The sequence below is a fragment of the Chelon labrosus genome (genome assembly GCF_963514085.1).
Source record: "Chelon labrosus genome assembly, chromosome: 7".
Classification (NCBI taxonomy): domain Eukaryota; kingdom Metazoa; phylum Chordata; class Actinopteri; order Mugiliformes; family Mugilidae; genus Chelon; species Chelon labrosus.
This window is the reverse complement of record NC_140343.1, coordinates 22,307,806-22,319,808: the sequence shown is the minus strand read 5'-3', so window position 1 is coordinate 22,319,808 and position 12,003 is coordinate 22,307,806. Positions and strand designations below refer to the sequence as shown.

Below are 12,003 nucleotides of genomic sequence, written 5' to 3'. Positions count from 1 at the left end.
GGACGCTCATCATGCGCCTTGATGATAGCGACGCTGGATAGTGAGTGGCAGCGCTGCAGGGTCTTCAACGGGATTTACAGTGCTAGTTCACACGAGTAATGCACCCACATCGGGGTTTACCTAGGCACTCACTGCTACATCTACACACTCAAGCAGGCTAATTATAACTGTGGTACAATGAATTTAAGGACACTTTTAAATCTTCAATATTTTTATTAATTAAATACACCATACTGGAGCAAATGTCTCGGAAAATATCACAAATAAATTTCTCTTTCATTCAGCATTTATATGTTGGTGATGATCTCTACATTACTGACTATGAGCAAATTTCTTCAGCTTGCCATGGGTTCCAAAGGGAGGAGCTGAGTGCGGAGGGGTCGGATGTACTGTAGCCACGCCTGGACAACGACATTTACATGCATACTGTACATACATGGTAGTTTTACAAATACACCAAGAGAGTGTTCATGATTTGTTTTCCACAAAATGCCACAGAATTTTTTTTTTTAAACCCCGTCTTTTTATATATTTATATATATACCACCAAAAAAGAAAAGAAAAACAAACACATTCCCCTTTGACAACACTTAAAATATAGAAAGTGGAAACACCATGTTGCTGGGAAATGAGGATAGAAAAGGAAGAGAGGAAAAAAATTAAAAGGTCCCGGTTTTCCCCCGAAACGTCTTTAAACAAATGTGCAGAGTTGAAAAACCTGCATCTCTTAAACCTCATTAGTCTTTTTCTCTTTCCTTCGCTTCAGTCAAAACATCCGTTATTTAATTTTCTCTTCCTGAAGAGTCCCATCGGATTCTGATCGGTCTCTCGATCTTTCGCTTTTTTTATTTTTATCCCAAGGTCACAGAGTCCTCAGCATCCGTAGTCAGGTGCGGTAAGTGCAAGTATCCACCCATATTTGGGGAAAAGCCAAGGTTTGAAGGCTGAGCGTTGGGTATGGGTTGCAGAAATAAAAAGTCAGGTTACTGGTAAGATGGGTCGAGGATTCCTTTGGGGAAAAAGGGCCTGGGAGCACAGCTAAAAAGGCTGGGGTGCTGCTGATCCACGCTGTCTCGGGTGACAATGAGTAAGGGCTAAAATGAAGGCACACATCCTGCTTCCTGCATGGCTCCCGTCTAACACACCTGAACAATGGGCGAAAAAAAAATATATATAAATAAATAAAACAATTAAAAAGAGAGCAGATATTGGGCCGTCATTAAGAGCATCAGTTCACAAAATGTCAGAAATGTTTCACCCCCCGATAAATCAACTTTCCACCAGCTCTGGTGTTTAATTTATTGATCAGCCAGGCTTTGAACACCATCTGGTGTCCCATTTACTTTGCATTAACTTAAAAGTGCATTCATGAAGCGATTCTCTTTGGTATAATTAGAAGCGCGCTCGAACATAACTGCAGGAGGTGTTCAGTCCTGTGAAACACAGAAATGCAGGGGAGGAAAGACAATTATCTGTCTGGGTTCCACCAGCATTCAACTTTTTCATCTTTCTTGTTTTTTTCCTCTATGATTCTGAGGGGCGATTTACTTTTCCCTTCATCCCTCAGATCACTAGGAGGGCTTCAGTCTATTAGTAATTGCAAACTCCTACTTGGGGGCTAATTAAAGTGACTGACGCTGGGAGGGTCTCACTCCCCTGGGTCAAAGCAGCTTTGTATGAGAGAGGTAATTTGTCTGTTCAGAACAAAGAGATTAGGAAGAAACTGGGAAGAAAGCTTAATAAATGAGCATCAAATGTCCTACGCCATGATCGTGAACAACACCAATTATGTCACAGCCAAATTGCATATAATTAAAGCAACGGTCAGCAGATAACCCTGTGACGGCTTCATTTCCCTCCTCTGCTCAACCAGCTGCGCTTCTATATTCAGCCTGATACATTGGAGCCATATTGATTTGGAGGGCTGCTATCCTGCTCCAAGTCTGAGTTGTTAAGAGGCCGTACAAATTCTGCTCAAGCAAAAGAAACGTTGCGTGATAAAGTGCTCGAGCGGCAGAATTATTCTTCTTATTTTCGCTCGTGGAGATAACTAAAGCATCAAGAGACTGTTCCCACTGAGTGATGTGTCTCTGTTTATTTAATAATTCTCTCTCTGCTATAATTAAAGCACCAGGGCCAATATTCAGATTGCATTTTAGCATCAATAATTCAGCAGTTTTCACTACAATTGATGTTAGCGCATAAATAAACAATGAGGCCTCATATTTACTACACCAGCCATGCTACAAGAGACACTGGGGGTGGGAGTAAGGACTTAAACAGACATTTAAAATTAAGCTAGATAATGCAACGGCTTTCAATTTAAATGTGAGGAGCTCTAAGAGCTTCAAGAGTAGATTTGTAAAAGTGACAAGCCCTTAAAAGGCCGGTGACGTAAAGGGAGGCAGGGAGGGGGGTTAATGGAGTTGTACCTCTCCTCTACTCACAGAACCACTCAAGGTGAAATGCATGCTCCCAACAATATAATTCCTCTTTCAGTCAGACTCTGACACACTCCAAACACCTCCCATATCTCTCAGTGTGCTGTGTGTGCAGACAAGGTATCAATAAAGCTGCTTGTTGTGAGGCAAAAATGATTAGATCTCCTGCGGGCTGAATGAAGCTATCCTGAAGAATGAAGTTATCCTTCGTATATGATTAGGCCTTCTGTTTTGCTTTCACTGGAGGCATCAAGATCAAATCAGGGAAAGCCATGATGACAGCTTTCATGATATACTAGCTGCTGCCGCTTGCTGTCTCTGTTCACCCCTCAGGCCCCCTGGTTACAGATTTTTTTGGCCTAGGAGTAATAACCTAGCCCAGGTGAACCCAGTCATGTAGATGGTGTTTTAAAAACTCTGTATTAATGGCAACACGTGTCATTTTTCAGCACATGTGGAAGTCTGGCTCGGGACGGCGAAATAAATTCAAGATTAGTCAAATACGCGTTCACTCATAACAAACAGAGTGTGAGGACAGCAGTACAAAAAAGCATCATTTTTACATGTTTTCTGCTGACGGGTAATACAGATTTTCTGAGTGCGTGTCCTCCAACAAGAATGATGGAAAAATCCATTGGCTGTCTAAAAATAAAATTCATCTCTGCTCTGTTAGATTTAATATCTGCTGCATGCCTTGCAGTGAAGTCGAGTCTCCGACATCGATGTAAACAGTGAAAAATGTCGGCGAGAAAATTACAGATGTTTTTCTTTTCCTGCTAATGACCCCAGCTGACTGATGACAAGCTTTTACCGACTCGTCCTGTACTGTGAACCCCTTTCACATTTTTGAAATAAGAAGATAAAGAACTCGGGAGCTCTCTCCACCGTAATGATGGGCTTACCTTCTGGTCGGGCAGTAGCGGGTTCGTCTGCAGTGAACTCAAATGGCCGTTCATGAGCGCTGTGGGTCTGTCGTGTTCGCAGAACAGGCTGCCATTGATGTAGTGGAACCGGTCCCCGGGGACCAGTCGGTTCCGGCAGGTGGAACATGTGAAACACTGTAGACAGAGAGAGGACCAATCACAACCAGGCCTGCAGACCCGGGGCAGCACTCAGTCTTATTATGTAATAACACCTTGTAGCAGGCACACAAGTTAATGAACAGCTGTAAGAGGTCTGCACAACTGCGTGTTTTTTTGGTCAAAGGTTGGGGGCGTCGGACCAACAATTACCACGAATCCCATAAGCAAAAATGTATTCATTTGCAATCACAACAGTTGTAGAAAAGAAACATATCTCACTATCTAGAAGCTGCTGGATAGTGAGAAACAGTAATTCCATTTCTACTAGGTTAATTTAAAATGGAAAAAAATAAAATACTTTTTGCTTTTTAACAATATGATCTTTATTCTAAATACCCGTGGTCATCTTTTTGTTTTATATAATAGTTTTTCATGTCCATGGCTGAGGTGCCTTGACCAAGCACCTAATTACCCCAAAACTGCTCCCCGAGCGCTACAGAAGTGGCAGCCCACTGCTCCAATGGTCGGCTTAAATGCCGAGGGAGAATTTCCCCATGTGTGATCAAAAAGGGGAATAATTATTTTTATTTTTAATTAGAATTTTTATTATATTAATGTATTACTAGCCCTGCCCCACACACATACTAGCTACTAGATATGTGTGCTACTTAGAAACTTGACCAAAACATCTTGGGCCAAACTGACTATGAAATTATGATTCATTAAAATCAATACTACTGTATTTATGACTGTCAGAGCCATTTCCTACAATAGTCTAGAAAACACTGTACAACAAACAGATCAATGGCTATAAGCTTAAAGACTGTGTAATCCAGTGGAAAGTTCCTCAGAATGAACGTGAGTTTTACCTTGAGATGGTACACATTGCCCTGTGCCCTCATCACAAGTTCGCTGGCTGGAATAGACTGACCACAAGCGCTGCAAGCTCCGCTGTTTCCAAATAATCTGTAAAACAAAAAAAAAAAAAAAAAAAAGGGGTGAGGAAAAGGAAAGATTGTTACTATGGAACCGTTTTAAGCATTTGCATAGATTTAGCCTTGTGTAATGGACTGTGGCATTCACACTTTTGTCTGCTGAGTATGTGACTGAATGAAAAGGGTATTCAGTGCTAAGTTCGCTATTCCCCAGCTCCATTTCTAACTTGAAGGGAAAGCATACAGGAGAAGAAATAGAAAATCATCACAGTATCAACAGGAAAAATGAATCCTCCACTACCCAGCTCTCCACAAGCATCTAGCACTGAAACTGCATATTACTTTTGCTGCACATTTTTTTTGCAACCTAATAATAACCTGGAACATAAGCAATCAGGACCTAAGAGGATTTGATTGTACATCCAGGCGGAGACATAGTGCTTTTGCCATTAGGACTCCTGTGAATGCTCTGTCAGTGCCGTGTTTCCATTAGAAACCCCGTAGCTACTCGGGTTGATATATAATGTGCATGGGTTAACCTTTTCAATCATGGTGTCAACACTTTAGATTTGCTTCTGCTCATCTCTTTCGTCCCTAACCTTCTCTCTCTCTCTCTCTCTCTCCTTCCCTCTGCCTCTTGATAATGAAATGCTTGCTCCAGCTTCCCTTCTATCTTCCTTCTGAGTCCACAATTTAGATTACTTCATCTCGGTGAGCAGCAAACTGAATGAAATTTCGATTTGAGCAGAAAGTAATTTACTGGGATCTGGACCCATTTGTCATCATATCTCACCGGGTGTTTGCTCTATCACTGCACTTTTCCTAAGCAATCAAATAAGACCACGGCATGTGACATGCTCCGAAGAGAAGGGGGGAGAGAGAGAGAGAGAGAGAGAGAGAGAGAGAGAGAGAGAGAGAGATGGAAAAAGAAAGGGATAGGAAGGAGTGGCTAACATTAGTGTGTGTGCATCAGATTAAGTTGTTTGGCTTAAAAAAAGAAACAAGAAAGAGCAAAACAACAGCAAGAAAGTCTTCACTCAGACATTCTTGAGGACAAATTTATGAAAAGTATTTAACAAACACACGGCGAGACAGAGAATAAATGCCTCTACCATCCCAACCATAACCCAAGCAGTTGTTAGATATACTGACAAACAAACAAGCCAGAGCTCTTTGCAAAGGGACACAGAAATGACAGCCTAGGCAGAAGCAAATTTTGTCTTGGCATCATTTGGAAAGGCTCCATCAAAACTCAATTTCAGAAACTAATTAAATGGAGACTGTTGTCACAACACTGCCAATTCTCTGCTCTCGCTGGGACAAACATGATAGTGGAAATGAACATATATGCCTTGCTTTAAGACGCCTGTGCTCATGTGATGTGTGTGGAGGAGCTAAACTACAATTTTCCTGCAAGGCATTTCTGCATTTCAAAACTCCTTCGGCTCCTTTGAAAATTCCAACTTCGCTCAAATTGAAAATATGTTCTGAGTGTTCATGTTGAATTTGATCCTCGAGGAGTTTCCGCTGCGTGAAAGCTTTTGAGAGGTGCTGATACAAAGGTAACGGGACATTTTCACTGCAGCCTTTTTATATTTCGAAGCAACGTGGTACTCGTAGCAGGTTAATTATTTTACCGGGGGACAGCTCTTGATAGTATTTGATTTAAGGAGCCGGAGCCTTTAGGTGCTCAATTAAGTTGCTGTATCAGTTTGAACTTGGGCTCTAATGGCCTCTCCTGCCAGTGAACTACAGCGCCGAGGTGAAGTCGACACCCCAGGTCAGTATAATTAAGGCCAAGGGACTCTTTTAATTGCAATGACACATCTGGTTTCTGCTTTTGGCCTCTTAAAAAAAATCAGTTACTACATTTCTGGGGGATGGCTTTATCTTGATTTATCTGTTGTCTTCCACCCGTGGATCTGTCTTTGATTAAATTAAATAACAAACAAAAAAACACATTTGGAGCTGTCTGTTGTCTATATGGGCAATGACTATTGGATTTCATTTCAGCGCTGACTGCTGGGTGAAATATAGCATGGCTTGCTGCTAGGCTGTCTGGTAAATGCAGACCTCATTCACCAAGGCCTTTGAGTAGGGTAAAATTACCCCACAACAATGATTTCTGCAACACAGTCCATTAAAAATGCCTCTCTACATCAGCAGCCAAAGCACCTTAAAAGCACTAGGCCATATTGATACTGAAGCGGAGCTTTGCATAATGGCAAGAGCTGCATTAGAGAAAAGGGTGGAGGGGCCGGGGATGGGGAGATTGCGAGGATGGTGGGAGGGTTCGCGTGGATCTGTGCTGTGCATGTGTTTTGGGAGGAGGGGGATGGGGAGGTGTGTGTGTGTGTGTGTGTGTGTGTAGGGGTGGAGGTTGGGTGGAGGCTGGGTGGTGGAGGTGGTGGTGGTGGCGGTGGCGGATCAGCCAAATTACACTTGGTTAATTCAGAGTAACAGATCTGGCCCCAAGTGAATTGAAGGCCTTGAATTAATTCTGTTATGACAAATCAAGATAAACGTTTCCCCTAAATTGCATGCGATTTAATTAATTTCTGAGATCCCGTTTTTTTTTCCCTGGCCTAATAGTTCACATTCTCTTGTGCTGTCATAGTGCTTGAGTGGGCAGACTTCAAAGTGATATTAAATAACCAACTATTAGATTTACCTCACACGTTCTATTGGAAAAGTGCCATTTAATTACCTAGGCTTATTCAATTAAGGGGACAGCATTCTCCCTGAATCCAGCAGCCACAAGTAAATTAATTCTCTCCTTTACTAGCAGCGCATAGAAATAATATCACCTCTAGCTTAAAACAACACGATCCCCACAATAAACTTTGGCTGCAGGCTAAAGCTTTGGGTGACCGCACAGCACAGAAAAGAGACACAGAGAAGTACATTTTTTGATGTTTGTGAAGGTATCATCTCAGGCCAGGCTTACATCGAACCCAGCATTCCACTCCTGATCAGTCAAATGTGTGTAATCATGTCAGCTGCATCAATAAAAATTACAGCCAAATACTTATGTTGTATGAGCTGTTTAGAAGTCTGTTACAAAAAAAAAACGAGTCTGCCCCTTTAAGATGAATGGGGGAAAAAAACAGCGGCAAATGGCCTTCACAATAATCCCCTTCTCTATCTGTCTTTCTCTCTTGCTCTCTCTCAAAAGCCAATTTGGTTAATTAAATGTTTTGTTTGCAGTGTGGCTCTCATTCATTTCGGACACGTCATTGGGAGCGGATACAAGCCAGGGACCAGATCTCATTAGATAAAACCCATCAGGACTAAAGGAAATGGAGGGGGACTATAATTAAAGCATTTAATTGTGTGGACTCACTGTCAGATGTTTTTTTTCCCCCGCTCCTATCTTTATCTCTGCAGAGATCTCATGGTTCCATAATATGCGTTTTAGCTCTTCCACCAAGCATGCTCTCATTACAAGTGGAAAGGTGTATCCACATTTCCCCCCTTCCAATTTTAATTACGTTATAGTCCCATTATGGATGAAGTACCCCATTGACTTCCCCATCCTTTTTATGAGGTGGGTGTGAGAGCGTACAGGCACACTTTAGATTTTGAATCATCCGTACAGATTTGATAGCAGTGTTGTATGTTCACTGTTGTGCAGCTCCGTCCTTTAGAATATGAGTGCAGAATTCACATGCATTTTACATTAAAGCAACGGAAATATTCTATTTGACGACACATGGTCAAAAACAGCGAGTTAAAATCTTCCTCTGGATGAGTCAAGAAAGCATTTGAACTTTCCGTAAACTGTGCCTTGTCTAGTCACATCAGACTGCTCTACATTACCAGAGTGAGTGTCATCAGCAAGCTCTGGTTAGGTGTCTGGCACACCTACTAGAATATTCAAAAAGGCTCTCTTTGCTAATTAAACGGTGCTTTTCCATTATATATATTAAAAAGCACACAAAAAAACACAAAATAAAAAAGCCCTGTACGCGTTTGGCAGTGCTAACGCAAGTCCAACAAGAGCAGTTTTCTGTCCTTCTTTTGGCCATGAAAGAGGACAGACTCGCTTTGTGCTCTGTCAACATGGCACCATGTTTGGTGTCTATCAGGGCAGACCAGGGAGACCAGAACCAGCCTGCTTTAATGAGCGCTGATGACATTACTACAATTAGAGACACATGTTCTGCAGAAATATACCAAACTCATTGCATGACTACCAAAGATCCATTTTCATTTAGCCCTTTTTTAAATTTGATTTTATGTCAACAGAGCGCATAATGTTTATGGGAAAAGTTATGTGGTCTATGAGAAACACAGTGTTCTTAAAAATAAATCATATAATATGTAAAATGAATAATCGAACTTGTTCTATAACATAAGAACACCAGTTACTTCAGGTGCTGATAATAACTGTCAAACAATGGCGCTAATCCACTTAACACATACAAGGTCTTTTTCTCACCTGATATAGTCGTTTCTACAGAGGATCATGCCGCTTTTTGTGTAGCACGACGTGCCGATTTCGCCCAGCTGGGCCTGGCAGCAGGAGCACTTGAGGCATCGGCTGTGCCAGTAGCTGTCCATGGTGTAAAGGAGGAAACGATCAGCGATTTTGCCCCCGCAGCCGGCACACCGCTTCCAGGACAGAGAACCTGTGCCCACCGGTGGTGGCTGGCTGCTGCCTCCGGGATTCACCATTGTCTCTAAAAACACACACACAGAGGAGAGGATATCAGGTTGTTCAAGTCACACCCAGGAGGTTGCTGTTCATACTTACCAGGTTAAATATTGTGTGTGCATAAATAAGTCAGGACATGCTGAGTTACACAATCAGGTAAACCACACACAAAACAAGTGTCATAATTGTTCAATGACCAGATAAAAAAAAAAAATCAAGGTACTTGGAAAGATTGCTGCTTGTGCAGCTGCAGAACAACGTACATCTGATCTCACTACGGGAACAGTTCCGAATCTGGTTCTGCTACAAGACACCTACGAGTTGTTTAGTGAATTAATCTGACCTTGATCTCCGTCTTACTGCTTCACTCACCCTCTCATGATGAATGTCTGTTAGCTGATGATACTGGGGGCTACAAGAACAATTACGTAGCCCTGGCCTTTGTTGAGCTGTCCTAAGAATTTCTAAATAGCACAAAAGTTCACCACATAATTCTTCACTCCATTGCAGTTTGAAAAGCTGTACAGAGATGGTGGTTATTACAAAACACAAAGGAATGTGTGCAACTAGGCTGAAAACAGAAATTGCTTCAAACTCACATGAGAAACAGTTTGACATGTGTTTACCAACACCTGATGCTTGCGATTCCTTTGACCTGAGTAAGGAATACTATGAACCGATGTTTACTGCGTAGCCCTCATGTACCACAGGCCTCCAGTAATGATGTTAAGTGTTCTAATCTAATGAAATGCAGGCATTTGTTTCACCCACGAAATTAATGTGGGCTTTTTCAGATGTAATCCTCTCCAATTTGGTCAGGCAGACTTGCCTGGATAAAGCCAAATCTTTGTTGAAAGGCAGGTAGGCTAATTAGAGTTGGGAAGAGGGAGGGGTGGGGGGCACAGAGAAAAGCATTCAGTAAGCCCATTAGCGATGGCTCTTAGGGACAAACCACAGCGTACCTTAGTGCTGATTAAATCTAAAAGGAGATGAATCAAAAAGCCGACCTGAAAGTGACTCCCTGGATAAACAAGACGGGCCATCGTCAAGTTTCATTCAGAGAGGAGTTTCTTTTTTTTTTTTTTCACTGAGGGATGGAGGGGACAGGAGGGGATGGGGATGGGGGGGTGGCTTTTAACTTAAATGGGCTAACTCAAGTAATTACACGGGCAGGCAATTTGGGCGCAGAGACCAAGTCGTGGAAATAGAAGAGAGGGAGAGAAGAGGGAAAAACATATCCGGCAGCCATGCGCTAAAAGGTCCTGTACGCTGGCTGCTGCTCTTTAATGGAAAATAAAAGAAATGTGGCCACACATTTGCATTAGTAAATGCGTAAAAGGGGGATAAGGAGGAGGAGGGGAGTGATGTCGGCTATGAAATATCTGCGCTAGCATTCGTTAAAGATAAACTATATTCGACAGTGCTAGTTTCTAGTCCATTCTAGCGATAATTACCAATAATAAAAATACATTTTAACGCGTCGCCATGCAGCAAAATATCAACAAACACCCACCTCGTTTGTCTCTTTTAAGTGTAATGGCTGTAAAGTTGACGGCTTGGAGGCTAGGTAGAAAACAGGTAGGCTACAACAGTCCCAAAAAGTACAGGTAAAAAGCGGACGCACTACAGCGCGCGGTCGGCCTCCAGCTACGCGCGACAGCGAACCCTCGAGCTCGGCTACTCTCAGTGGCAACAAGCGGACCGCCGAGCAAATGGAGTTATCAGATAGTATTTCCACTGGATGGTTCCCGTTTTACTGTTGCCGCTTTGCTGCTCTTTTTTTCGCTGGAACAAAAGGAGTCCATTGCAAGGCGTAATTACAGATCTACGAGCGCCGTAATTTCCTCAAAGCGGAGAAGTGCGCGTTTCGGCAGAAGAGAGCAGGAGAAGAGAGACGATGAGGCAGGCGGGGAGGCTACAGTTGACTGTCCTCCGGTCTGGTCTCTGGGTCCCGTTAGCTGCTGCTTGTTCTACATGTGTCGCTGACAGGAAGAAACCTCCAGTAGAAAAAAACCTTCAGCCGCGTGACGAAGGCGTCGCCGCAGCCAATCCGCACGCAGTCCATTTAGAAGGAATAACAATTCCAGCCAATCAGAGGGAGGCGAGATTGACTTGGACACGCAGACAGAGGAGGATGGAAACGGAGGTGAGATGGACCAAGAAGGGACACGGTGTCTAATGTGTAAACACGGTCAGGGACAGCTTTAAGAGACTTCAAGACACAAAAGAAACCAGTTATGAAAGTCAAGTATTGATGTGTGGACTATTTAATCAACTACAATAAAGATTTAAAATCTTATTTAGTCGCCCACAGCAAATTTTCATGAAGGAAGGGATTCGCGTTAATAGCTGGGAATAATAAAGCTTTCTCCGCGTACATTTTAAATAGTTGCCTGTAAACTCAGAAAAAAACGTTTTAAAGGAAAAGCTGCATGGCAACATCCACTAGGGTACATTCATCTCACGTCTGAGTTTAATTAGTTGACGTTCAATAACTACTTGGTTTACCGAGGGTGACTCCAACCTCTGGGATATATCAGGGCCTAATAGCTGCGTAGTGGCGCCATCGTCTGTCACTGAAAATAATCGCAGCGAGGCCTGCTGTCGTTTACAACCTCATTAAGCCTCGGGTCATTGGTTTCAACACCTATTAGGGCTAATCTGCAAGACCCCGATTTGGCCCAGATCCTTTAATTCATTCAGTCTTACAGTTTGGGTTTTACCGCCATCACGTGAGACATCAAAAACAAGGTAGACTGGAAGCAACTGCCTCACCTCTTAATGAAAATAATGTGGTGCTGAATTTTTTATTTTTTGTTTTTGTCTAACGCTGCTTTGAAGGATCCATCTCTTTTATGTTTAGCTTTTACTAAAAGAAACTCTAAAGTGCTGCACCTTGGTGACAACGTCGGTTACTATTGGGTAAAAGTTGTCTTAGAGAGAAGTTG

At 42.6% G+C, this 12,003-nt stretch overlaps 1 protein-coding gene across 1 annotated transcript; it reads right to left on the bottom strand.

The window, feature by feature from the left end:
• Nucleotides 1-202: 202 nt before the first annotated feature.
• lmo4b (LIM domain only 4b) lies at nucleotides 203-11,023 on the bottom strand. The gene is made up of 5 exons (XM_084547942.1): nucleotides 10,569-11,023; nucleotides 8,840-9,080; nucleotides 4,333-4,429; nucleotides 3,344-3,499; nucleotides 203-1,145 (listed from the first exon to the last, which is right to left on the bottom strand). The coding sequence occupies exons 2-5, from the start codon at nucleotides 9,073-9,075 to the stop codon at nucleotides 1,137-1,139; spliced, it is 498 nt and encodes a 165-aa protein (XP_084404068.1). The 5' UTR covers nucleotides 9,076-9,080; nucleotides 10,569-11,023; the 3' UTR covers nucleotides 203-1,136.
• Nucleotides 11,024-12,003: the final 980 nt, after the last annotated feature.